General features: G+C 29.3%; 1 protein-coding gene across 2 annotated transcripts in view; it reads right to left on the reverse strand.

Moving 5' to 3' along the window:
* Positions 1–20,600, reverse strand: part of LOC132924030 (uncharacterized) — a 59,389-nt gene extending 38,789 nt beyond the window's left edge. Inside the window, exons 1-5 of one of the 2 annotated variants that reach the window (XM_060988087.1) lie at positions 19,770–20,600; positions 18,249–19,024; positions 7,333–7,546; positions 4,015–4,328; positions 62–247 (exon numbers count right to left, since the gene is read on the reverse strand). In XM_060988087.1, the coding sequence (XP_060844070.1) occupies positions 62–247; positions 4,015–4,328; positions 7,333–7,546; positions 18,249–18,957 (1,423 nt within the window). In that variant the 5' untranslated portion in view covers positions 18,958–19,024; positions 19,770–20,600. The remainder of the gene's footprint in view (positions 1–61; positions 248–4,014; positions 4,329–7,332; positions 7,547–18,248; positions 19,025–19,769) is intronic. The other variant, XM_060988088.1, reaches the window with a different exon arrangement.
* Positions 20,601–26,675: the final 6,075 nt, after the last annotated feature.

The following is a 26,675-nucleotide window of genomic DNA, read 5'->3' on the forward strand; positions in this document are numbered from 1 at the left end:
AATGGAAATTTGATTTCAACTATTATCCCGGTACATATTATTATATTATTACGAAACTAACCTCCATATACTCGGCAGCGAACACGCACGTCCGATCCCTCGACATAAGGCCCTACGACCGTCGTTGTAGTCGTGGTAGATGCCTCTGACCCTCGATCATTTTTGCTATTAACGCTATCGCCATCTTGTCGTCGCAGTAGCTGTCGACCCGTGGCCAAGTCCATAATTTCCATGCGATCCGGTGGCACTGTGTAACACAATACATATAATAATCACAAAATTAAAAGCATATGCGTTTAACACGTCGTCATGTTATGAATTCATTAATAATTTATTTATAAATTTATATTTTATACTCGTAATCTACATTTTTGTAACTATCATCACTATATAGATCGATTTCCTATTATATATTTATATGACGTATTTTATACATTATTTATTATTTATGCCAACCCTATTACACATTATAGAAAAGTCCATAATTTATCATCTACTCGGATATTCTTTTTGCGTACATACCCTTTCCACTATAGCTGTCTCGATTGACTAAACAGCAATAAAAAAAAATAAAAAAAATACTCTGACCTAGGGGAGACATTCCGAATTCCATTCGCAGAACTCGGTGACTGCTGTTATAACTGCCGTAACAATTTGCCATTTTACCGCACTCCACTGTCTCCACGCCCGACCAACTACTATTAGGTACCTATATTATTGTTTTATTGCGATGGTATTGCTCGGATTGCCAATGATTGCAGCGGAAGATAAGTAAATTGTCCCCAACGAATACCCCGACCAATACAAATGTATGCGGAGACGATTAATAATTTTGAAACTGCAAGTCGTGTCCAGTTACAGGGTTTAATAGTAAAAGACGTGACTTGAGTACAGACAAGACAATTGCGTGCGCATTACTATAGTATAGTAATTATTTTTGTACGTGCAGCCCGTCTTGTGAACACAACAGTGTTGTGTTCATCACCACATCGTCACAATTATGGTAGGTAATCGTTTTGTAGAAAAAGAGGTAATGTGGTTTTTACCTGTATGACAAGTGACAAAATAACATAAGTACATATCTTTTGGTTTTTTCATTAAAAATGTTAATAATAATTAGACAGATAATTAGATTACGCTTAGTGTTTGAAAACGAAAAAAATATGCTATCGTTAAAAAAGGTTTTTTAAACTTTGGTCTGGTATACTGGTGTATAATGCGAACATTTTCCTTTTTTTTTAGTAAAATAAATATTATTCATTATTTTGTTAAACATTTTTACATAATGAGTCATAAAATTTAAATAAATTTAAATATTTTAGGTGAAATAATAAATCATTTTTAAGAATATCAGTGAATTCTACCGTAAAGGAGTAGGTACTAGAAATTAACGACGGAATCCGATTCAGTAAATTAGGGCCAATTATTATATTATTACACGTAATAAAATAATAAATTATTAAAATCGATAATTTTTTAACCGAACATTCTTTAATCATCGGTAAATCATTATTTTAGTATGGACCATAATACACAATCACACGTAGGTATGCGTTAGATAAATGATTTATTAAATGGGATAACATTTATTGCAGCATTTGAAAAACGAATCCGAGCGATGTTATCGAATCAATTATGAAGAGGAAAATAATTGAGATTTTTTCCCATCCATAAATTACAATTACAGTTATAAAGTGCTAATATGTACTTACAAGAATGAGAAAGTTAGTTTTTTGTTAGTAGGTTAATTATTATTCATAGAATCGAAATTGGTTGATTAATGTATTATTGTTTTAGTTTTAAATAAATTGCCAACGTCGCTCGTCCTTTGTAACGATTACTGGATAATAATGGATGCAAAGGAATCAACGGATCCCAACTACCACCGTTTCGATTCATGACTGTCTTCTGTCATACAAAACCTGCCATCACCTTTCCACCCTTTCAACCCTCTCTCAATCACTACCTCACCTGCTTTTGCTACACTCTTTTTCCCGCCAGCACCCGTGTATACACCATCGTCCGCGGTATCATTCCACTGCTACCCACCCACTCATGGTTATATTTCCTTTAGACTCCCTTTCTCCCAACACCAGGCACTGAGGAAAATAATAATAATAATAGCAATAGTAATAGTAATAATAACAATAATAATAACAACGACTCTATATAGCTACACCGCCAACGTTCGAGAGCTTTTCATTTCACCCCCGTCCCGCCAGTCACGTCATTTCACCCCTTCCACTGTTGCCTCTCTCGAAAACACTGCCGCAGCGTCCCCATCCCGCGTGTACCACCACCACCGGGTGCTGCCACCCGAACGAGATCGATATAGCAGCGCGCAAGTACACCCTCTTCACCACTACCCAACCTCCTCCATTCTCACTCTAAACCATCACGACTTGCCAAGCCACCGCTCCGTGCGTTATACGTCGCCCACGCGCGGTCACCCAGCGCGCGCTGTCGTCAAACCCTGCCCGGATGCCCGTCCGTATATTCACACTTCCTCCGTCCAACTGTCGCGCCGCCAACATCACCCCCGCTCACCACCCCCGACGACGACGACCGTCCAAAAAACCCATCCACTTTGTTCACCACCGCTCACTCGTTCATCCTCGATCCACCCATTCGCGTGTACACGCGTACGCCGCTACGACGTAAGTACAACGGCGTAACCGGCTTCCGCGTAGTGATCGCGCACGTAACCGACGACGGCGTGTTGCAACATTTATACGCGTACACGTGGAATTTCGTGGACAAACCTGGTCGTTGTGGTATTCGACCAGACGTAATATAAAATATACGCTACACTTGTAGATAGTAGATATATATTATGCTATCTGACGCGGCCGCAACGGTGATGAATTTCCACCCGGATGTTCTCATACTATACATATATCTATATTATATATATATAATACACACACATGGCCCGGTGGCGGGTGCACGAACCTATCTCTCTTCCACTCCATGTCCACCTTTCATATCCCCCTCACCAACCATCTAACCCGCCTGGCCCACCCCTATCACGTTTTTGCACTGAAAAACCAAGCAACAACCCGAGCAGAAGCTGAACCCACCGGCGTATTATAATACGCGCCAAAAGTCTCGTTCCCCGTAGCTGTTCGTCCCGGCATCGCAGGCCGCCCGGCCTGTAATCTCCCGTAGCTGCCACCCCTCGACTACGACCATTATTACTTATTAGTAACACCATACAATTTTCTGCCTTTATTTGTATACCTATATATATTATATCGTTTCATGTTTTGCTCGCAATTCTATATATATATATATATATATGTATAAAGAGAGATTATAGATAGAGAGGTGTATTCTTACGCTCGGCACCAAATCCTAAACTTAATCATATTAATAATGGAAATGTCTAAAGAGCCCTTTCGCGGAATCCCTATAACAACGTTTTCCGTAGCATTAAATTAATTATAACAAATTACATTATTTTTCAATCATTGTAATTTGATTTATGAAAGTTTTAAAATGTAATTAATACCACGAAATAATTTATTTATATTGTAATCACACACCGAAATGGCGAAGTATTAAACATTAAACGAAATATTATAATATGGAATTTCCAATTTTATTCAACGTCGAAAAAAAATAATTGGTAATAAAGTTTTATTAATGCTACGTCATTTTTTTTTGATTCACAAAACTCTACAGATTCACCGATTTAATATAAAAATTAAATTTAAAATATCTGAAAATGTATGATGTATTTGTACTTGAAAAATTGGTGATTTCTCATAACATTAATTCTATTTACATTGCGTAATTTTGTGAAATTTTATCATTTAATAACTAGGTGAAAATTCTTTTTTTTCAATCAACTCACTTTTTCTTTTTTATAATATATATATCGTTAAAATTGTTTTAATAAATACTTATTGTAACTAGCTCTTATATATCTTAGACTATGTAACAAAATGTATCTTATTTATAGAAAAATAACACTAATATATTATGAACTACGAGTAAATGACATAGACTTACCAATCACAGTTAGATTCACTTTAGAATTGCGGGTTTGAGCTAATCTGAAATCAACTCGGCAACGGTAAAGGTGAATCGCATCTTTTACACTGACCCGGTCAATTCGTAATTCTGATGAGTAATATGTTGACACAGTTGATTTTTTTTGATTATTTATTTTTGATTTCACTTCTTCTTCTGTTGTGCCTGCGTTAACATGAAAATGTGCTCGGTCGCCAAACACTCGTTGGTCAGACCATCTTTCTGCACCCGTGGTCATCAAATGATATGACGTGGAGTCATACGGCTGATGAGAAGTAGATCTGGCATCCACGCTTTAAAAATTATAAAATGAAAATGTTCAAATACAAAATATTACGACAATAAAGCAAAAAATATTTAAAATATAAATTGTTAAATGTCAATATATAACCAAATAACATATAAAAGACAATAATGATAAAATGTAATTTATTAAAAAGTAATATAAAATGTGAATACAAAATACGATTCGAATCGCAGTTTTCTAAAATTAAATTCAAATTTATTATTTGCACTAATACAAATATATATAAATAACAAACACCAATGTGTTAATGATATAACTGTTTTGATAATTATTATGCAATATAAATGAACAAGCCATACAAAGAATCTGTTTGTTGTTAAGAATAAACTAAACCAAGAGTTTTCAATTTTGAAAAATGGAAAAAATACAGACATTTGAAAATTTGAAAATTAATACATTATTCTTAACCTTTTATTAAGATTGTATGTTTTTAATATTAAAATTTAAAATGTTATCAAAGTAAAATGATTTAATTATTTTCACCATAAATCAAACTTTAAACCTCTATAAACCGAATGTAAACAAAGGATGTTTTTAATAAAGTAAGAATATGACTTGTATTAAAAGTAAAATTAGTAATTTTAAATAATTACACTGTATATCAAAAAAAATTTAAATATAATACAATCGTAAAATTATTCTATATTCTCCATAATTTATAATTAAATATTTATAATAGATACTACATACATACACATAATTTATAAAAAAAAAAAACCATATATTTCAATTTTTTAAATTCTTCATCTAATTTCCAATAAAATAATATGACTCATAAACTTTTGAACACCTTTAATGTTCTAAAATCATTATTTTTAGTTAAACTAATGAAGTACTATATTTTGTTCATTTTAAGAACTATGGCTATAAAAAATGTGGTTTGGCACGTTCAAAACATAAAATAGTTTATAAAATATAACATTTTTGTTATTATTGTTATAAATATAAAAATAGATGGACTTCAAACTTCTTACTAGAATTTCATATTTTACATTTACTGTATTACTTTATTTTTAAAACAATTTTGACTCGGTTATATTTAACCTAACATTATATAAATATTGTTTTTAATCTTAATATACAAACAAATAAGAATTTTTTTTTTTATTAATTGACAGATGTCAAAGTTTTATTCGAGTTCGTGAGGTTATGTATAAGTAATATGTATAAAATGTCTTATAAAATAAGAACTTTACTTTAAGTTAAAATATAGAATTCAAAGTTATAGAAACTGTATTTTTCAAAACAAACCCTGTTGGTTGCTACACCCTTATCCTAGTATCCGTTATACGCATATAATTTCAAATAAAATAATAAATTTATGTTTAAAAAGCTAAATTAGAGGATCCGTCCTTTCGATGAAGATAGGGAATTACTTATTTTAAGTGACAATAACTTTAAATCTTCGGTACACTAAGATAATCTTTCTGATGGTATAAAGACTAGTATTGCCTCTAAAAGATATAATTAAAAAATATCTGATGATAAATAAAATTTGGTCATTCTGAAAATAAATTGTTCCTATTTTCTAGAACTTATAGTTCAGTAGTCGTTTAAAGTTTAAACAAAAATAATTAACATTAATCTATGATGTATACTATTAAATTGAATTTGTCTGACCTAATTTATTATACACAATTTAATACTTGAAAAGTAAATAAATAGTGACTCGATCAATTGTTGCGTGATAGTTGATAATCTGCGTGTCACAATTTATTAATGTTTAAACATACTGTCATTAAAAAAAAAAAAATTACCATCGTCATACTTCTGTTAAAATAAACAAATATTTAAATTAAATTAACTATTGAAGTGAATATTTAATATTTGCACGAAAAAAAATGTACATTATGATCATACATTTGAACCAATATTATACTTATTGTTAAAATTATTATTACAATATTATGTAATATTTATATATATTCCTACTATGTTTATTATATCTTATTATATTAAGAAGTTGTTTTATTTTTGCATACCTATATCTATACATGATTACTATAACTTCCTTTCTTTCAAACTTTGAACATAACTACATAATCAATAAGTAATGTTTATTAAAATTTAACTATTTCATATTTTCATTCTTTGTTAACTCTACGCATTACATTGTAAAACTTAAATTCGTATTGAAGTCATATTTTTTAGAAATATTTTTCAGAATTATTTAATATGAAAAATACTCACTGCTCAGTTCAAAAATTAAAGAACTTGATATATTAATGTTAGACAGTAGTGTTATTGTAATGTAGGTATTTATTATAATATTATACTATCTGTATAGCTTTGAACATGGTAGAGTTATAAAAGATTAGAGACTTTAAATGATTTTAGGTATAAAAATGTTATTCTCTTTAATTTTTAGTATAAAAACCGCGGTCATATTAACCGCCTCTTACTAAAATTTAAAGATAATATGTGAATATTTCTGGGAAATACGAACATATTAAGTTTTGTAATGATATGCGTAACCACGTAGGATACCTACCTAAGCAAAAAGAGTAAATATGTACCTACTGGTATATTACATTTATCTTAATAAAGAATCGATAATTTAAATAAGTATTATATTTTATAAATATATTTTAAATTAAAAATGTAGTTTTCTTTAATAGTATAATAATATTATATGTCAATGATTCTATATTGAAGATAAAAACAGCCATGTCACAAATTACATATTATAGATGTTTCAAAGAATTAATATTTAAGATAATGTTATCGAATAATATATTTTGTATTTCATTATTATACAAAAAATTAAATATGATTAATATTTAATAATAAAAACGAGCAATCAATATCAAAAATAAAATAAGTATATTTTACCTATTAATAAAATTTGCATTTTAAATATCGGCTTATTTAAATGGAATTATTTTTCGTTGTGTTTATTATAATTTTTAAAGAAACATATATATATATATATCTTATTAATGGAGCGCACAGATTTATTTATAATAAAATAATTCTAAATTGTTTAATACCTGTAAATCGGTGTGCCCAGGTCATCACGGTACCATAAGACCAGTAGTACTGCATCGCGTAAATTTGCACCAGATGCAAGGGAGCTCTCACCATCAAGGGGCGGTGAATCAGCTCCTGGATCTGATAAATCATCTTCTTCGTCGGATACCAATGATATATCACAAGGTAAACGAGCTTGCTGCCCCGCAACTGCTCTTACGTGGTATACTGGAACTATAATATAAAACATAATGTGTGTAGTCATAAAACAATTTTAGCTACATTTAAATATTACAACATAAATAACAATAATGTGTGCCACATTCGTTGAGAATGAAAAACAAAAGAAGATATTATATTACAAATCTAATATATTTTACATTTAAGAATTATATATACGTAAATACATGCGTGTATATTATAATTTCAGTAAGTATATCATATAATTTTCATAAGATTTGCTACTATTAGAGCTATTTTGTCGATTTAAACTGAATATCTGTATAACTGGTTCAATATTTTAATTAGAATATATACATACAAATTCATTAATTTCACTTTAACATCATCTTCTATTTCATTATTTTGAGATGAGTTTGGCATTTTACAAGTGGATTTATTGACATTTTTAAACAATGTTCAGTAAATTGTTTTAGAAAGCAAATAAAATATGCTCAATTTTAAATGCGCCAATTAAATCCCGAATATAAATACCATTTTTACTCATTCCTAAAATATGAATATTAATATTTTAATATTTATTTATTTAGCGTATAATCAGAATTTATGAAAGAAATAAAAATTTTAATTTTTAAGGATGAACTTATTATTTAGACGTTTAGTGTGATATTTTTAGAGGCTTAAGTGCATTAAAATATTTGAAATTGTACTGAAAAGTACTTATGATGGACTAGGTATTTTATATTTTAACAAGACGACAACAGATGGTCGTAATGATACAAACAAAACAAATACAGACGACAGTAAATGTTGGTGTGGCGTCTTATTCTTAATGATAAACACTCAGGCATTTTGACAACTATTTTTAAATTAAGTAAACTCGTTAAAGTATTAATATAGCCATATAATATTATAGTATGAATTGACTAAATTAAATTATTGTTACTTATAAGTTAATTAAAATATTATTATTATTATTTGTAGACTTTAAATCTAAAAATTCTTATTTCAAACAAAATAAAAATAACAACTTAAATTATTAATATATATAATTTATTATTATTCATAAATATATTATATACACAAGAGTAGCTGGCATTTTGTTTCATTATTAATTGTTTTTTTTTTTTTTGTATTGACTATTGACCTAAATTCGTAAGTTATAGGTACATATACATATAGCAATTACTATACTATTTAATGTAATGTTAGTTTTAGTTTGCATTATTTCACTTTATTACCTAATTAGGTAATTTTTAAACATTTTAAGGGATTTTTGAATTTGTAAGTGTCATTTTTTATTATGTCTAAATTTTTATATGACACATTTTATTTGTAAAGCTAAGTATTAATTATCGTTAATTATGAAAAATATCAACATAACAAGAATTTTTGGCAGCTATGAATAACATTATCAATAAGAATTCGACATTTATATTAATTTTACACTAATCCAATAATCACTATGCCCCTTTTAAACGGCCTCGGTAATCGCGTAACAAGTAAATCGTTTAGTAAGTCAGTTTTATCTAATATATCATTTAAAATACATCTCACAACTTATTATAAAAAATTATTTTTAGTTTCGAATAAAATAATATTAATACAGTTATGTATGCTCTAACAAATAGTTATTTGACTCATTCGAATATTAAACTTAACAGTATAGCCTCAATTTACTTAACAAATAACATTTAAAAAAATAGTCTTTTAGACTCATTATACACTCCACTACCATTTAATAAGGTAAGTTAAAATATGTAATTGAATAAATAATCTAATAATTAGATAATTTTTTGAATATTTTAATTGATTTGCCTTTGATTATAAAATACATAATAATATGTATTTTACTTATAATACTGTACATAACATTACAAACGATTTAGTGAATTTAATGAAATCGATAATATTAATATATAAATGAATATCTGTATTTTATTTAAAGTCATTTTGGTCACGTAAGACATGCACCACTCACCCTACAATACAAAATCTTGCTAATATATAGAACCATCTTTTTGCTATTCTTAATAATATTTACCTTAATTATTTTATTATTAGTTTAGATTCGGAGTTGAGCGATTAGATGTAGACTTAAAAATTTGACGAAATATTTACGGTAGCATTTTCTAGACATGTGATCATCTTCAAAATATTATATCTCTTTTGAACTACCTATTTATTGAAATTTAAAAATTTTGAGTTTTAGTAGTTTTTTTTTTCAATTTATGTATGATACAATTTTGACTATGAATGAAAGAACTTATAGAATATAATATAATATTTCTAGTAAATTTTTCTTATAGTATTTAAAATATATTGAAAATATATAATCACATTTTTTTTATAATTGAAATTCAACTCTTAACAGTTAAAAGCTTGAATATACACTTCAAAGTCCCTCAAAAATGATTCTATCATCGACTTGAAAATCTCCAAAATATATGTGATCATATTTTGCAGACATTTTAAGTTCAATATAATATGAAGTAGTTATATTTGAACGAAAATTATACTAGGATTTTATTTTGTATAATTTATAAAATACTATTCATAAAAACTAGTGATTTTTTACAACTGCATGTATTATCATTTTATACACAATGACATTATCAAAATTTTAAAATTAATTTTTTGTAATTTTTACCACGAATCTATTCACATCATCTTTGCTCAAAATAGTAATTAGTGTCGAATGATTTAACATTGAATTGAATAAACCCATTGCAGTTACTTATTCAATAACGAGATATACTCAATATCTACTATACAGATGAGCGTCTTCTGTGATTTATTTTGTCGTGTTCTTTCTTGATGTTAATTTAAGATACAATTGTTAAAATAATATTTTAGTTGTTTATCATCATGCTATTTATTTATACTTTTAATAAATAAATTCCTTTTAAACTGTATTTTAGTTTCGACATAATATTCTAAAAATGTGTTTATTTTTTTTTTTAAAGACATCTGACAGATTGGATTTGAAGAGTTATAACTGATTTTCTCAACATAATAAAAACAATTTGGTAAACTGTATTTCATCACTTGTAAATTGAATTAACATCAACAATCCCAACATTTTTACCTCAGTGACTTACCAATAGTAGGGTACAGCCATTCATATCCACTACACACGAACTACTCACGATTTTTTTTTTAATATCCGAGAACTTAATATTATATTTCATAACCACAAGCCCACGAATAGATCAACATATTTCTATTATATCTAGTAAATAGTAATACTTGAAAAGTTTCTATATACAACTTTCTGGAAACAGGAAACGGAATATTATTATTTTACATCTGTGCATGTTTGTTGAATTTAAACATGCTTGAATTATTTTATAGATGGATAATAGCTATTAATCATATATATAAACTACAATAGTGTTTAATATTATTCATTTAAATCAAGTTAAGGAGTCATTTGTTGTACGTGCTATTTTTTATTTCATACAGACATTTGTTTTAACATGATACAATTAAATGCCCTTGTTTTTACGCAATACTTGAAATATAATTCTTTTGTATTTTCTTCTTTTTTTTTTTTTAATGTATGGAAACAAAATTTTAAAAATGTTTTCTCTCCCTATCTCGACGATGAAAACGGAACAAAAACTCACCGACGCCGTCGTTTAAAAAAAAAAAAAAAAGTAGTTGCTATAACTGCGACAGTATAGTAGGGGGAGGGGGTGCGACAAACAGGACGCCTGACCGGACGCCCGAAGCCCGTTTGCCTGTATCAAGCCAGATGATTTACCGACCCTTTTACCCGAGACGTACGCTTCCAGCGAGAAAAATAACATTACTAAATAAGATGGATATAAAACGCTTTAAGAACGCCTACTTCTTTCCTTTTTTAGATGGTTTAAAAAAAAGAACGTTTTATTCGTGTCTATACTCTAACTTCCGGTGCCGACCAGTCCACAAAATTTAATTCGATTATACATAAATTATGACAATAATAATTGTCACTAGTGTTGTTGTAATAAGTTATAACCCGCTATAACCACTCAAAGGCGTCAGTTAAATTTTTAGTAAAAACGTTTATATTATTACTATGTAAGTGTACCAAAGTACCTATTCAAACAATTCAATCCATAATTATTAAACTATTTTTTTGTTTTTTTGAAAGTAATTCAATGTAAATTCGTTTTTTGAATTAAAAACATATCCAATCAATAATCTGAAAGGTCGCATTGTTATTATTATTTGTTTCAATACCCATACCTAATGAATTAGTAAAAAAATAATCAATAATTCGTTTTTCCATCACGCATGCACTTTACTTTTCTTCCATTTAAATGTTTAACAGGTGTAAATATTTACACCTAATACAAACATTTTTACTATCTACTACCAATTTATAAATTAGTTTGAAGTTTTAATACCATACAATTCCAGTTGTTTTTTAAAATGTGTTTAAATTGCAATTATTTATTTTTATGTCATTAGTTATTTTTTTTTTTATTTCCTGGTCGCATGTGTTTAAACTTTCAGAGCAGATACATTTTCACATTTGTAATATTATACTGACATAATCTGCATAATGAATACAGACATATCAAATCATCGAAATTGTTTGAATTTGCGAATTTAACCAAATAGTAACATTCATAAAGACAATTAAATATAAAAAAAAAACACTATTTTTAAAACTCGTCTTTACTTGTTGTAGACTAAAATTAAATAACCAAACGTAAATTATTTTTATTTTTTATATATAATTAAATAACTTGTTATTTCAAACTAAATTTAAATTATGAATAGTTCGATAAAAGCTCCTATATAATAAAATCAATAATGAATATTTAAACTATTTGGGCATTAACTAAGAACATCAAATTAACATATTATTCATCTTTTAATATAATAACAATAAAATAAAAATGAACGACTTAAATTATGGTATTTATATTTTAAATAATTAAATTTAAATTGATATGTAATTAATATATAGCTTTGAATAAGGGACCCATTATAAACGAAAGTCATCTACAGATTGAGGAGCGTCTCTTTCTGTTGGGTAATAACAAATATAAGCATCCATCGATTCCGGCACCAAACAATTCTTACCTGAAGTTATTCTAGTTATTCCTTAACTAAATTAAATGTTAATTAATTAAAAATCAACAACAAACTTAATTATAACAAAATATTTTTTTAGATATGCGCCACTGGAATATAATATAATTACATTTTTTATTTCTGTACACGCGTTGTAAGAGACTAATGATCTAACGCATATATACGTTTCTTTTTTTGGAAATAATTATTAGTATTCAAGTAAAAATATAAAAAAGATAGTTTTTATAACCAATTAATTATTATACTATAATGCCTACATGTGTAATAGCTTAAAAATAATATAATTGGTTTTTTTTATATATAAAATTAATATCGATTCTATTAAAAAAGAAATTTAAAATCTTATTACAAATATTATTGATAAAAAATATGGGAAATAGATTCAATAAAATTGCATCAATTTTAAATAAAATGTGCAGTTTAAAATATGAAGTACGTTGATGATTACTTTGTTTAGGCGAAGTGGTAAAAATAACAAACAAGAGACTATTAACAAGATACTTGGCAAGGGAAATGTCGATTTTTCGATTAGCCTTTTCAACTTTAAAAACGTAAAATACTACTTGTATTTATAATAAAAAATCGAAATACTTACATAAGTAATATAATCACGAGTTAACAATTTGTAAATAACTATTGTGAACAATATTTGATTACATTTATTAATTATAATGGATTTATACTGACTTTTGTGATTAATTTATTACTTAAAACTTTAAGACTAATACTCTTAACTTTAAAAAAATGAAATATACTATTATATTACCATGAATTCTTCTTATTAAGTTAAATTAATTATTATAAAAAGGTAACAAATAATATGATAAATACTAATATACTATAGTAATACTGCCACATAGGTGTTAAGTGATAACATAATTACTTAAAGTCAATAATTATCCTATGATTTTATAAATTTATAATTATGAAGTATTTATGTTCATAAGAGGCTAACAATTTTTTTTAAATATATATTTGAAAGGAAAGTGGTATTATTATTCCTTTATACATTTTCGTAAATCTTTAAACATGATTCATGAAAAATTCTTAAATGTGTACTTAGTTAGTTAGTGTGCGCATAACTATCGATATAGCTAATCTAAAAAATAATTAATCTGCTGGTACCGATCGCATGTAAAAACGATTCATATTAAAATTAAAATATAATAATCAATCTAATATTACTTAAAATTACTATTTGTAATCTGAATATGAGAACTTTATATTTTCTAAAAAATTTTCTAATTATTGGCAATTTGTCTATAAAAAAAACAGTAGTAGTTCAACCTAAAGTTCCTTAAATTAACATCTTAAAATTGGTGTAACTGATAGATTTATTAACTGTTGTACTATGTAGCAAAATAATCTTGCAATGCCAATGGCGAAACCAATGTTTGTTTTCCATTAATGAAACAAAAATCTAATGAAATCCTGTAATATATATTTTATTTAAATAATTAAATACTAATATACTTATTATAGTATTAATAGACTCCTAGCTAGAACAATTAAACTCGACACCGCTAAAATCCGAAATAAAAGTAATTTTTGTAAATATTTTTTAAATATGTAATTAAAATAATAATACTGTTAGTCAAAATTAAAATTTTTAAAATATAAGTTTTTATAAGTCAAATAAGACTAAAAAATAAAAAACTAAACAAATAGTTTTAGTTGAGCCATTGTTTTTATATTTTTATGAGCCGCTGACAGGATAATAATTATACAACAGTCCTAACATATTTAGCACTCTCTCCTTACACTTGATATCGATATATGTACAATAGTATTGTAACTGTCGAATTATTGTTATCATAAAATTTCAAAAAGCAATATATATATATTCTTATTTCATATGAAAAAAAAAGGTTTTCTATTTGAGCTTAATTTTATAGAAACTCAAGTATTGTTTTAAATGTTATAAGTTCTTAAAAAATAACTATTATACGTGATAGCAGGAATAATAAACGGTTAAGTTTATCTTATATTAAAATGTCAAGGCTTTAAAACTAAAATTTGAAAATCAAACAAAAACAAATGATTACACAGCTTATACAAATTTATATAATAAATTGTGTAATAAATCATATATTATAATAATAATTATTATGATTGTATACGATGTAGTTATATACAATATATTATATGAATAAAAAAATACCGATTTTTCACATGACAGTTTAACAGTTTTATGCATTAAATAGGTAATAAGTAATGTGGGATATTTACTACTATAAATTTATAGTATACAATATTCTTATACTTGATACTTATGTATTGTTTCGCTCACTTTGATACATAATAGTCACGTAATACATGAGTGTTTTTTTTTAAATTTAAATCCTACAATAATTATTACATTAAAAAAAAAACGATTCTGAATAAAAATCGGACTTAAGCGTATCCAAAAGTATAGTTGAAGTATTATTATTAAAAGCAAGTGTAATTACATTACTTCAAGATATTTTTTTTAAACTTTTTCATAGGTAATCTCAAAAAAATCGCAAGGGATTAGTAAACAATTATAAATATTGGGGTTGAATATATAAATCAACAAATAACCTTTTTCAAAGTAGGTAAAATATGTATTTAGCTTTTAATCTGCATACAGATTCTACGTGAAATAATTCGCTGCCAAAAAATGAGATAACAACACACTTAGTTATAAAACTAAAAGCAGCAAGATAATTTAAGTGAGGATTTTTCATTTATAATGTCTGTCTTATTATATATCTATTTATAGTTTTGTTTTTAGAAATCTAAAGTACGTAACTATTTTGCTTTATTTAATCTTAAATTTACCATGGTTTTTAACGCTGATTCCACGCTATAAATGTATTTTTACTATTATTTAATATAATATTAACTTCAACTTGGATAATTGTAAATGGACATTTGGTCACGTAGGTACAGCTAGAGGGCAAATGATGATTTAATTAAAATCAAAATTTGTTCTATTCGGTTATCTTATATTAAATCATAATATTTAGTATGTGGATGATTTTGTGCATCATCAATTATCTTTACTTCATGAAAATAAATAAATTTTCTGACAAATGAAAAAAAGAATAAAAATCTTTTATTAGGGGATAAATTAAATACCTGATGACTAGGTTATATGGCTAAAAATGGAGATAAGTTTTTAATTTAATTATTTTGTTCTTTATAATATAATTATTGTACATTCATATGGTCACTACAGCCGCAATATAAATTTAAATAAAATATGTATTACTTAAAAAGTAAAATAATTGCATTCGATTATTATTTTTATTTTCCGTGGTATTACTAGTTTATCTCGAGGCTGGTGCATATATATAGTTAATCACTTTAGTCTGAATGCTCCTATAACTTTATAATTTAACAATCGGTTAATGCTATAATGATAAATTATCTCGTTTATAGAATATAGGCGTTCTATTGTTGATATTTATGATGACTGTAATGATGACAAAATGTCACAGTGACTGAACGTAATCGATTACAGTGGTCAGATATGGAATCATTGAACCACCATTTTACTTCCTTTGATGTCTCAACAAGGGAATTATTAAAATTATCACTTAATTTATTACAATAATCTAACGCAAGAACGTAACATGTTAGCATCATTGGAAAATTATAGAACAATTAATATTATATACTATTTAATATTTTAATATAACTTATTAATTATTATTTATATGGTCACTTACATTTTTTAAAAATATTAAAATGTCAAACTTAGTGTACTAATATCCGTGAACAAAATGTTGAATGTAACATATTTAAACTTTTATAATAGTTAACTCAGCACAATTTAAACACCCCTAACCAATTCAATTTTATAGATTTCTGGCTTATTTTTTATTGTAACAGTCGAGCTCAACAAATGTTTACGACACGTGAAAATAGAAAGCTATCATATGGGGAGGGGAGTAGTATTATACTTACTATAGTGATACACCATCACATAAAAACAATAACGATATGTTTTACAGATTTATGTGATATTGTTAAAATTTATATTATAATGTATATTATATACTATACCAGCCGGGATTAAGGTTATACCCTTCGAATACTGTAAAGGGAAATTTTTTATAATCGAAATTAATTTTATGTTTGAACTCTCTATAAATTAAAACTACAGGAATAACAATAACAAAAACAACAAAATAATGGTTTAAACGATTATCATATCATTAAGCTTAAGTTTAATAAAAAAAAAAAAACAGTTAACTATACGACCTAACGGCCTAACTTCTGTTTTCTAAATCCTAGCCTAGATGAAACGATCAAAAGTTTTGATGCAAGAATTGGATTTGATTAGAGCATTGATTTTAATATTTTATACACTAAAAAGTATCACAATATAATAAAGGTACAGTAACCCTTTCTAGTTATTCAAGTCCCACTTTTTTTTTTTTTTTTTTTTCTTTATTAATATATATACAATCTGTACACAAGGCACAATAAGAATATAGGCTATAATATTACAGGAGGAAAATCTTGAGTGAAGAAGCCACCCACTGATGACACTTCGTCTTTTATTTTACATACGTATATGTTATTTTAACTTATACAAATATTTTTTTTTTTTTTTTTTTTTTTTTTTTTTTTTTTTTTTTTTTTTAAGGGTTTAGTAGGTCTCTGCACCATTTACGCTTGAGACGCCGAGGAGGGTTACCAGGGATGGTTAATACACCTAGATTTTTTATGAGTGGGTTTGGATGTGAGTTAAGGCGTAGGTGGAACCGTTTGTAGTAATTTTTTGCCTCTTCCTGGATTGTTTTCATATGCAGGTCTTTATGAAGTGTGTGATTTGACACATATGGTGGTGAGTTGGTTATTTTCCTTAACGCTATATTTTGGAACCTTTGGATTTTATCTAGATTAGAATTTTTCGCATTGCCCCATAGCTGTAGGCCGTAAGTCCAAATTGGCTTTAAGAGAGATTTATAAAGAAGTAATTTAATATTTAATTTTGAATGTTTGTTGTTGACAATTAGGGTTTTGAGCATTCGTAATCGGGAGTTTAATTGTAATCTTTTGGCTTTGATATGGTGAGCCCATGTAAGACGGCGGTCGAGAGTTAGTCCAAGTCCCACTTAAAACAAATAAAAATAGTTATAATAATATTTGTATTTATAAATATTGTCCTAAATGTCGATGAAAAAGTACTATAATATAGGTATCTACAAACAATATTTTCTTAACAATATTTTGACTAAAAATAAAATTCCTTATTTTTTCTAAGTGCTTTGTTTACGGCATAACCAACTGTCTTTGTTTTAAAAATAAATGATAAAAACCAGAGTATTATTGCTTCTGCTATATAGTCGGTTTGAATTTAATGAATTCAATAATTCATTATGGGTATCCAAAAAAACCATTTTGAGTTAAGAAGCCCGACAATTTGAACTGAAAACGATCATCAAATAATATTTTCGATATTTTTAAATTACTGTAAAAATAATTTTGAAGGACGTTTGTTACATAATCTATAATGCAATTTTAATAGCAATCGTTCAATGAGCAATTATCACCTCCCCCCTCCTCTCCTCCCACCAAAAATAATAACCGTGTTCCATCAATACACATACAGATCTTATTCATAATAACTGGTATAAATGATACCGAATACCTATGTACGAGTATAATAATATTTTATTATATTTACCGTCTTTGGCGGAATGCGCGGCTCGGGCGAACGACGCGACAACCACGACCACCGCGTAGAACACCAACAGCCACCAGCAGCAACTGCTCGTCCACATGTGCAAATGGTGCGTGTGATGGTGATGGTGACGGTGGTGTCGGTGCACTCGGCGATGGTGATGCTGATGGATGTCGGTAACCGCAAACGACGATTTCGGTCGCCAACAATTGCCGAACCACTGCTGTTTGCAGTCGTCCAGCCGTCGCCGTTGGTCTTCGGGTGATACGTCGTCCGCTGCTGCGGACGCAACAGTCACGATCTCATCGCGTTCGCAGTCCACGACAAGTCGTCGGCGGACCGGATGGTAACCGTCTGCGTCGCCGATGTTTGGGTCTCCGGTCACCCGAGGTTTCACCCAATCTACGGGCACTTCAACGTTTCTTGGCTTTTCGCCGTTGTTGCACGTCACCCGATGGTGGACGCCACCGCCGCCGATGTTGTCACGTTGGACCGGCGGTCTCATTTCTTCTAATACGGCTGACGTCTGATCGACACCGTCAACATCCCGTTGACAGTAGTTGTAATGATCGCTATCATCGCCTACAAATGGGCTGGTTCCACAACTTCTGTGGTAGTCATCGTGACTCTTCCGTACCATCCTGGCCACTTGGTTGCTCTTTAAGCGTCGTTCACTGACCGTTGCGGGCTCCAAAGACATTGTGATAGCCATCTATTTTGACGACTACGGCGTTTCCACGGTCTCCGATTATTATTTTTTAAACTACAGAACGATGTATCTGTACAAGAAACAAACAAACAAAAACGAATAAACGTCATGGGCTTAACCTCTGGTCATAGGCGCAATTTATGGTAATTGTTTTTCCTTGAGGATTGCTATAATCAGTATACAATACATAAAGCAGCCCAATCTCACTATCACTGATAACACACACACACACAGAAAATAGTTTTTGATATATACTAGCAATTTTGAACTTTGATGTTTTCTATGACATTTTACATACGACTATTTATGTTTTAAAAAAGTTAAATAACCTCAATGATATTTCAAAAACCATGTCTATCGATAGAAAATCATCTGCAGTAGTGCAGTAACAACTGTCCCGAAGTTTAAAAACAGAAACAATTGTGGTATACGATTAAACGTTGTGCTTATATTGCGCCTATGCCTGGGGTCTAATGTTTGGAGCACATAATTGTACAAGTATATAGTATATTTATTATTATACTATGTGATCGCACGTGCCATAACACTATTACTATTCATTACAAAGATATTTATTCATTATATTAGTCCGTCGTCGTCGTCGTGCCGTATACGTGTATGGTCGCTATAATCGAAAAAGTCGATATAAGATCGTTTTTTTTTCAAGTTTTAATAATACAACAGACGACGACGGGGGTAAACAACACATGTATATTATACTATACAATATAGTTTATGCACAAATCGCTTCATGTAGCACAGAGTATGTTTTATGTGCGACTTAAAATTATAATATTATATATAGGTACTGTTACCTTAGAACAGTGCACTTGGCATCGAACTACGAAACGCACGCCGACGGTCTCGTCCACTCGACGGCTGTCACCGGCGTGTATATGATGGCCGATGGTCGTGTCGTAGTATACCCACTCAGACACAGTGACCGCCGTAAACCGGTCCGCGCGGCAGCAGTGGACGTGATACGACGGCGTTCATCGCGCCGAGACGTACAGTAGAGACGTAAAACGCGATCTTTCGTCTTCGACCGCTAGACGAACAGTGGCGATAACAGCGATCCGCGTTATCGTATTATATATATACGATATCGTACGGACAGCGGATACTATATTATATACTCAAGCGAGTGTGGTGTGACTTGCATCACTACAGTCCCGAGTCGCCGGGCAGTGACCGCGACGCCGACGAACGGCACGGCGACGACGAGCGGACGTCGTGGTGCTGCAGCATTTGGCGGTTAGACCGGTGTCCGGCGATCCCATGACCGCCGTGGCGAGTATAAAGCGTGCCGCGGACGTGTGTGTGTCCGACGGCGGTGCGACGGGACGCGTAATGAATGAACGGGACGACGGTCGAATGGGCACGACGATATACGGTGTACGGTGCCGATGCAGTGTCGTCGCACGACGACGACGGTTACTCGCGCCAGACGCTGACACGTCGCCGGGTGGCGAGGTGCGGGACACGGGGATGCGAACGACGCCGCGCGATGAAATAATATAAATAAAGTATTGCGTATAATATCCGCTCCGCGTCGTTGCCGTCGGTCAACTACCATCGCCAACACTAGCGCACGCCGGAGCCCATACGGATGCACCCTCCGCGGCGGCCGAAGCTGCTGCTGCTGCTGCTGCTGCTACGAGGCTGTGGCGCGCCCTGCTTTTGGCGTGGTGGTGCCGCTTGCGCAAACCACCGGGCCCCCGGCGTGTCGCGCGCGCGTCTCGACCCGCAGCGGTGTACGCCCGCACCACCGCCACCTCTACTGCGTCACCGCTGCCCCGCTACATCCACCGGTGCGGTGCAGGTGGACGCCGGCGGTGGCACAGCTTCTAATTCGACGGCGGCGGCGGCGGCCAAAGCAGCTGGGACCGTCCTCCTCGCGTACCTCTCGTCCGTCCACTCACTCTCACTCGCACTCTCGCTATCTCCGACCGGCGCTCGCTCTCACCAACCCTCTCACTCTCGCTCTCGCGCGCGTCCGCTATCTTTCTCTCTTTCTCTCTCTCTCTCACCCTCTCTCACTCTCTCTCTCTCTCATACTACTACTATCATTCTATCGCGTACACCTTCTGCCGCCGTCTATCCGTCGTCATTATCCCGTCTTCGTCGTCGTCGTCGTCGTCGTAGTCGTCGTCATCGTCGCGGTACTGCTGCTGCTCTCCTCCCGATTGCCGCGTTATATTGCACCGCTTGTGCGCTAGGTATGTCCATACCGTGTCTGCAGTACGAAACTACCTAAATATATATGACTGCCGTTACCGTTCAAATAGTTACCGACATTATAATATATTATACTGTTAGTCATCTATTAACTACATATATAACACTATTATAACAATAATAATAATATATAATATACGAATATAAATGCGTCGACGTTTCCTACCCACTGCGGCGGCAATAGTGCTGTATACCGTGGTATATATGGTATAAACCAGACCAATGGGTTTTATATATAATATATATGTACTGTTATATAAGTTTTACACTCCGCTACCCCCCCCCCCCCCACACGCGCGCGTGACCCGCTCGTATCGCACCACTGTGCTTGCGAAACGGTCTCTGACCGCCGCCTATAGCTACGTATATATATATATATTTATACCTGTACAATACATGCGATCGTCCGCGTTGTCAATCTTTGGCCAATCCTAAGTGACCGCGCGGCTGTTTTCCATGACAACGTTCTCTTATAAACGCGGCGAGACCAAGTTCAGGTTTTTCTAGCGCAAAAGTCAAAAAGCCCAAACTTCGGCCGGCTCGTATATTATCCTTGACGCGTATAATATTACATACGCGTCATCGTGATGACCTAAACTTGTCTACGTAGTTCGCTGAACGATTTACGTTTTTTCGAATTTATAGTTTTTTTTTTCATGCTGAAATTTAACGATTATATATATATATTTTATAATAGCAATACCGCTATGATATCTAACAAAGATTCAAAATGGTTAATACGTTTTTTTTAACGTTCTGAAATTTTATGTAGGTAATATATATTTTAACTATAAATGTCTAAGTTTTTTTTTTTTTGACAAAATTTGACAACAAAATAATACAAAAATATTTATAAATAAAAAATTATCGAATAAACAAAAAATAAAATAAAAAAATGCATGTATTTGTTTATTCGTATTTAATTGTGCGGATAACTGCTATTATAAACGTAACAACCGACATGTTGCATAGCCGTGCACATTGAATTATGAAGTAGGTATACCTCGTATTAAATTCATTGGACAGTTCGTATTGTTAATGTATTTTGACGATTTGTTGAAATTAATTAAATGTATATTACATTATATTTGTTCTTGGTATTAACATAATACGAACAAATCTACCACATCTAAATGTATAAATATAATTTACAAACATTGAATTTCACAATGAAATAACTACAATACATAAGAACTAATAAATTTATCAATACCCTAATTTATGAAAAATGACATGAATACTAAAAGTTCAAAAATGTTATATATATGACTGTATTATTCTTTATACTACTGTATGGGTATTATAAAAAAATCTATTGTGTTTTTTTATTTTTTTACACTACAAAAATGCTACAAACAATGCATATAATATAGATTATGTTCAAGACTTCTAGAGACGCGAGTGTCACATGAGAAAAATAATTTTTCAATTTTTAGCGAGTTTTAAGAAAGTTTTGAAAAACTATGAATTAAAGAATGAAATATCTGTTAAAAGAGTAAGCTTATTATTTCTGTATTATTTTAGGTTTAAAATGATTTTTAAAGAGATTACAATTTTTTCTTAAATATTCATTTTTTATACTATAATTTCCACGGAAACTTGCAGAAATGTATAAAAAGCAATTAAATTTAATTTAACAATTTTCATTGTTTGATCAATGTATTAAATAAATATTTTTATGTCCACATTTTCAGATTAATTTTTTTTTTTAATGTGTAGGTAATAAAGTTTCAAAAAATGTGTATTCTATATATATTATGTTTATTCTTATAAACAGTAAATAAAAAAAAATAATACATATTTTATAATAGCATGTATAAAAATGTTTAAGTTCAATAGTTTTTCATAAGTTTAAGAACAGTAATAATTAAGTTTATTGATTTAATGAACGCATCGATGTATAAAATATTATTATTTATTTTAATCGATTATAAGTAAGTTAATAAATATATTAGTTTTCCAGATAGATAATAATAAACTTTTTTGATTGCCTATTTTTATTTATGGGTAGATAAAGAACTTCAAAGATTACTCAAATAATAAAATTATATCTATAGATTTTAAATATAATTAATTTCGTTTCTTACATTAATTTAATTACTTAAACACAAGCTCGTTTTTTTAATTAAAATAAAAATTAAATTAAATTAATATTTGGGTGGTCCTAAAACATACATAGAAAATTACGAAAAACGCTATTAAAAAAATGTATTATAAATAACATTCCAAATTACTTAAAACTAATAAGTCGAGTTATACATTGCATAGTATTAGTATAGAATTATTTAAAAAGTGTAAATTACATTAAATTTAAAACATTTTAGAAGTGCAGCATAATAATCCACATTAACATACATTATATAGTCTATTATCATCTCAAGTGTGAGTGTGTAATAGAGAGGGAATTGGTAAACATTATAAAAAAAATTCATACTAAAACACAGCCTGTATAAAAAAAAATCATAATTAAAAAACTTATATAAAAAAAATTAGGTAGGTTAAAAAGACAGACGTTTGAAACTCTTTCAGTTTCACTCAGTTTGGCAATTTAAACTTCAATCACTTATATATAAAAAAAAAATGAATGACCCAAGTACTATATTTTATATTTTTTTTTTATAATGAAAAATGGTATGTATTTGGATTAAATCATTTTGAACCACCCCTCAGCCCCTTCAGTCCTTCCACTCGAAAAATGAGTAAACTAAGAAAATAATACCCAATCGTTAATTAATCCTTCGTCGAAATTAGATTACAAAAACTGTATTTGCTCATTATAATATTTTTTATGGATTTATTATAATTTGGTATTCTAATTTACAAAATATATTTTATGATTATAAAAATAAATCATATCCAATTTATTAGAAACATTTTAAATTATTATTACTGCTATTTAAAATTCAAAAAATAATAATAATTGAGAATAGTTTTTGTTTAAATTATATTGGTCAGACTTACATTTTTTATGAATTATATTAAGTACTACCAAATATTTTTTAATTTATTAATAAAAGTAATTAAAAATATTAAAATAATTACAATATATTTTCATTTTATACTGTTCAAGCTCCAATTTATTCTTAATTATAATTTTTAATTTTTATAATTACGTCATTATTTATAAATAATTATAAAATAATAAAACTTTTTTTCTCCAAAGTTTAAAACAAATTATTGTTTTAAACTACAATATTATAAAAAAAAAGCTGGTTGCAAACATCATATGCTCTTTAGTACATAATATGAGGGACGTAGCCCATTCGGCTCCCGTTTTCCTAAACGGCTCCTGTTTTAAAAAAAGGTAAATTTCTAAACGGCTCCCGTAAAAAAAGGTTTTACGAACAGGTAATTACCCAAACGGCTCCAGTTTTTTACAATACAAATTCTTTCCCCCTTCATATAAACTTAGGACTGTCTCAAAAGAGGTGTGGTTAAAAATGTATTGGTGAACACTAAGTAAATTATAAAAAAAATGTACAACAATTATATATAAAAAGCACGTATTATTGTGAGTAATATTTTAAAGTTAAAAAAATATAAAAAAAATGTATAACAATTATATAAAAAAGCATATTATATTATTGCGTTATTATGAATTAAATTAAGAATAATTTTTAAAAAATGTGAAACGTGTATATACATAAAAATATTAAAAAAAAATTTTAAATTTAAATTATTGGTAAATTTTTTTGGCACAATTTTTTTATAAACTCAATGCGTGTTATTTTGTTTAATGAAAACTCTTCGATTATTTGCGCAATGAGCTCCTGTTTTTTTTTTTCATAAAATTCGTTTACTTAGGTATACCAGAAACTTAGAAAAGCTCAAATTAGTATACCGGTATTACCGTTAGCAGTTTGAGAATTTTCCTGTTCGTAAAACCTTTTTTGACGGGAGCCGTTTTAGAATAAGCAAACAATGAACGGGAGCCGTTTAGGATGCGCCGAATATGAGCATTGAGCATCGTAGCCATCATTCGAGGCGACGAGGTGAGAATACAAATTTCACTTCCATGGTGCGTATGAAAAATTGGTTAAATTAGGTACATATTATATCATAAATAAATAAAATATAGGGGTAATACTACAAAGTGATCATCGACTTAAAATAATGAAAACATTATATTTTTTTTTTAACTAGAATAGATAAACTTGTTTTATGGTTTATTTATGTGACTTTGAAAACTTAAGATAATAAAAATGTACTGTAAAAATTAGTAATTTAATTCAAAAGCAGGCGCCACTGATGTTGGATTGGAATTTCAATTATATGTAAAAATAATATATTGTATCATAAATACGTTTTTAACCAAAGGAAATCATGTTCTTTATTTATCGTCACTACGTGTAAAATGTATACATCTACGAAAAAGTCAATAATAATTGAATTCGTAAAACTCATTCATAATGTTTCACGCTTTATTAATTAAACAAAAAAAAAACCTAACGCTTTCCATATTACCATAAAAACAACCTTAATTTGTTTTTTACGTGTCTCGAATGTTTAATGTTTGATATAAATCTATTATATAATTATACTACGTTAATATAGCAACTAATAAGTGCTTACCTATGAACTACGGCCTTTAAACAAGTACTGAATCATAAACCACAGGAGTATATTTTTAATTAATTTAATGCAATCTATTAAACTACCTCCTTCATCCTTTCAGGTTTCAAGTCTAATTATTAAATATTAAAAATTAAAACTATCGTCTGTTGACAGATACGCCATTTAGGTGAATTGCTGTTTGGTTTTCTCGTTGTTTGTGTTTATTGTCTTATAAAGTCCCAGAGATCACGGTCCGGTTAAACCTATTGATACCTAGTTATAAGTTATAACCACAAACCGCTATCAAACACATTTATATTACGTATAAATTTAAATTATATTAGTTCACATATTTTCATTTTACTTTGTTAAAATAAAAACTTAAAACGATTAGGTATTAATAAGAAGTATTGCATACTACGTTTATTTCCTTTAATAAGTTTATTCTTGACAAATTTCTTCGAAATAAGGTCAATGTAAATCTAAATGAAGCTTAGCACATTTATTTCCTAGTTAAATTACTTAATCTCAACATGAGAAATAGAATATTTCGTTTCAATCCGGAAATGGTATGCACTATAAAATGCTACGGAAATAATATATTTTACCTAATTTATTTATTTAATAGTTTAGGTACTATAAATAGCATTAGAAATTGTATATTTTTATCTAATCACGAATGAGGTGAATTTAATAAGTTTTATATTTTTAAAAATATCTGACCATTACCATTTTATATACCAGAACTGAAGTGTAACACTATTTTGATTTTTTTTTTTCTTAAATTATTTAATGACTTAATTTATTAATTTTGTATCTAAAGTAATACATTTTTAGACTATCAATACAATTATAATAAAAACCTATCTATATAATTTGTGCATATTAAAAATTCATAAATCTATAAGTAGATACTTCGATATAAATTA

The sequence above is a fragment of the Rhopalosiphum padi genome, chromosome 3, assembly GCF_020882245.1.
Source record: "Rhopalosiphum padi isolate XX-2018 chromosome 3, ASM2088224v1, whole genome shotgun sequence".
NCBI lineage: Eukaryota > Metazoa > Arthropoda > Insecta > Hemiptera > Aphididae > Rhopalosiphum > Rhopalosiphum padi.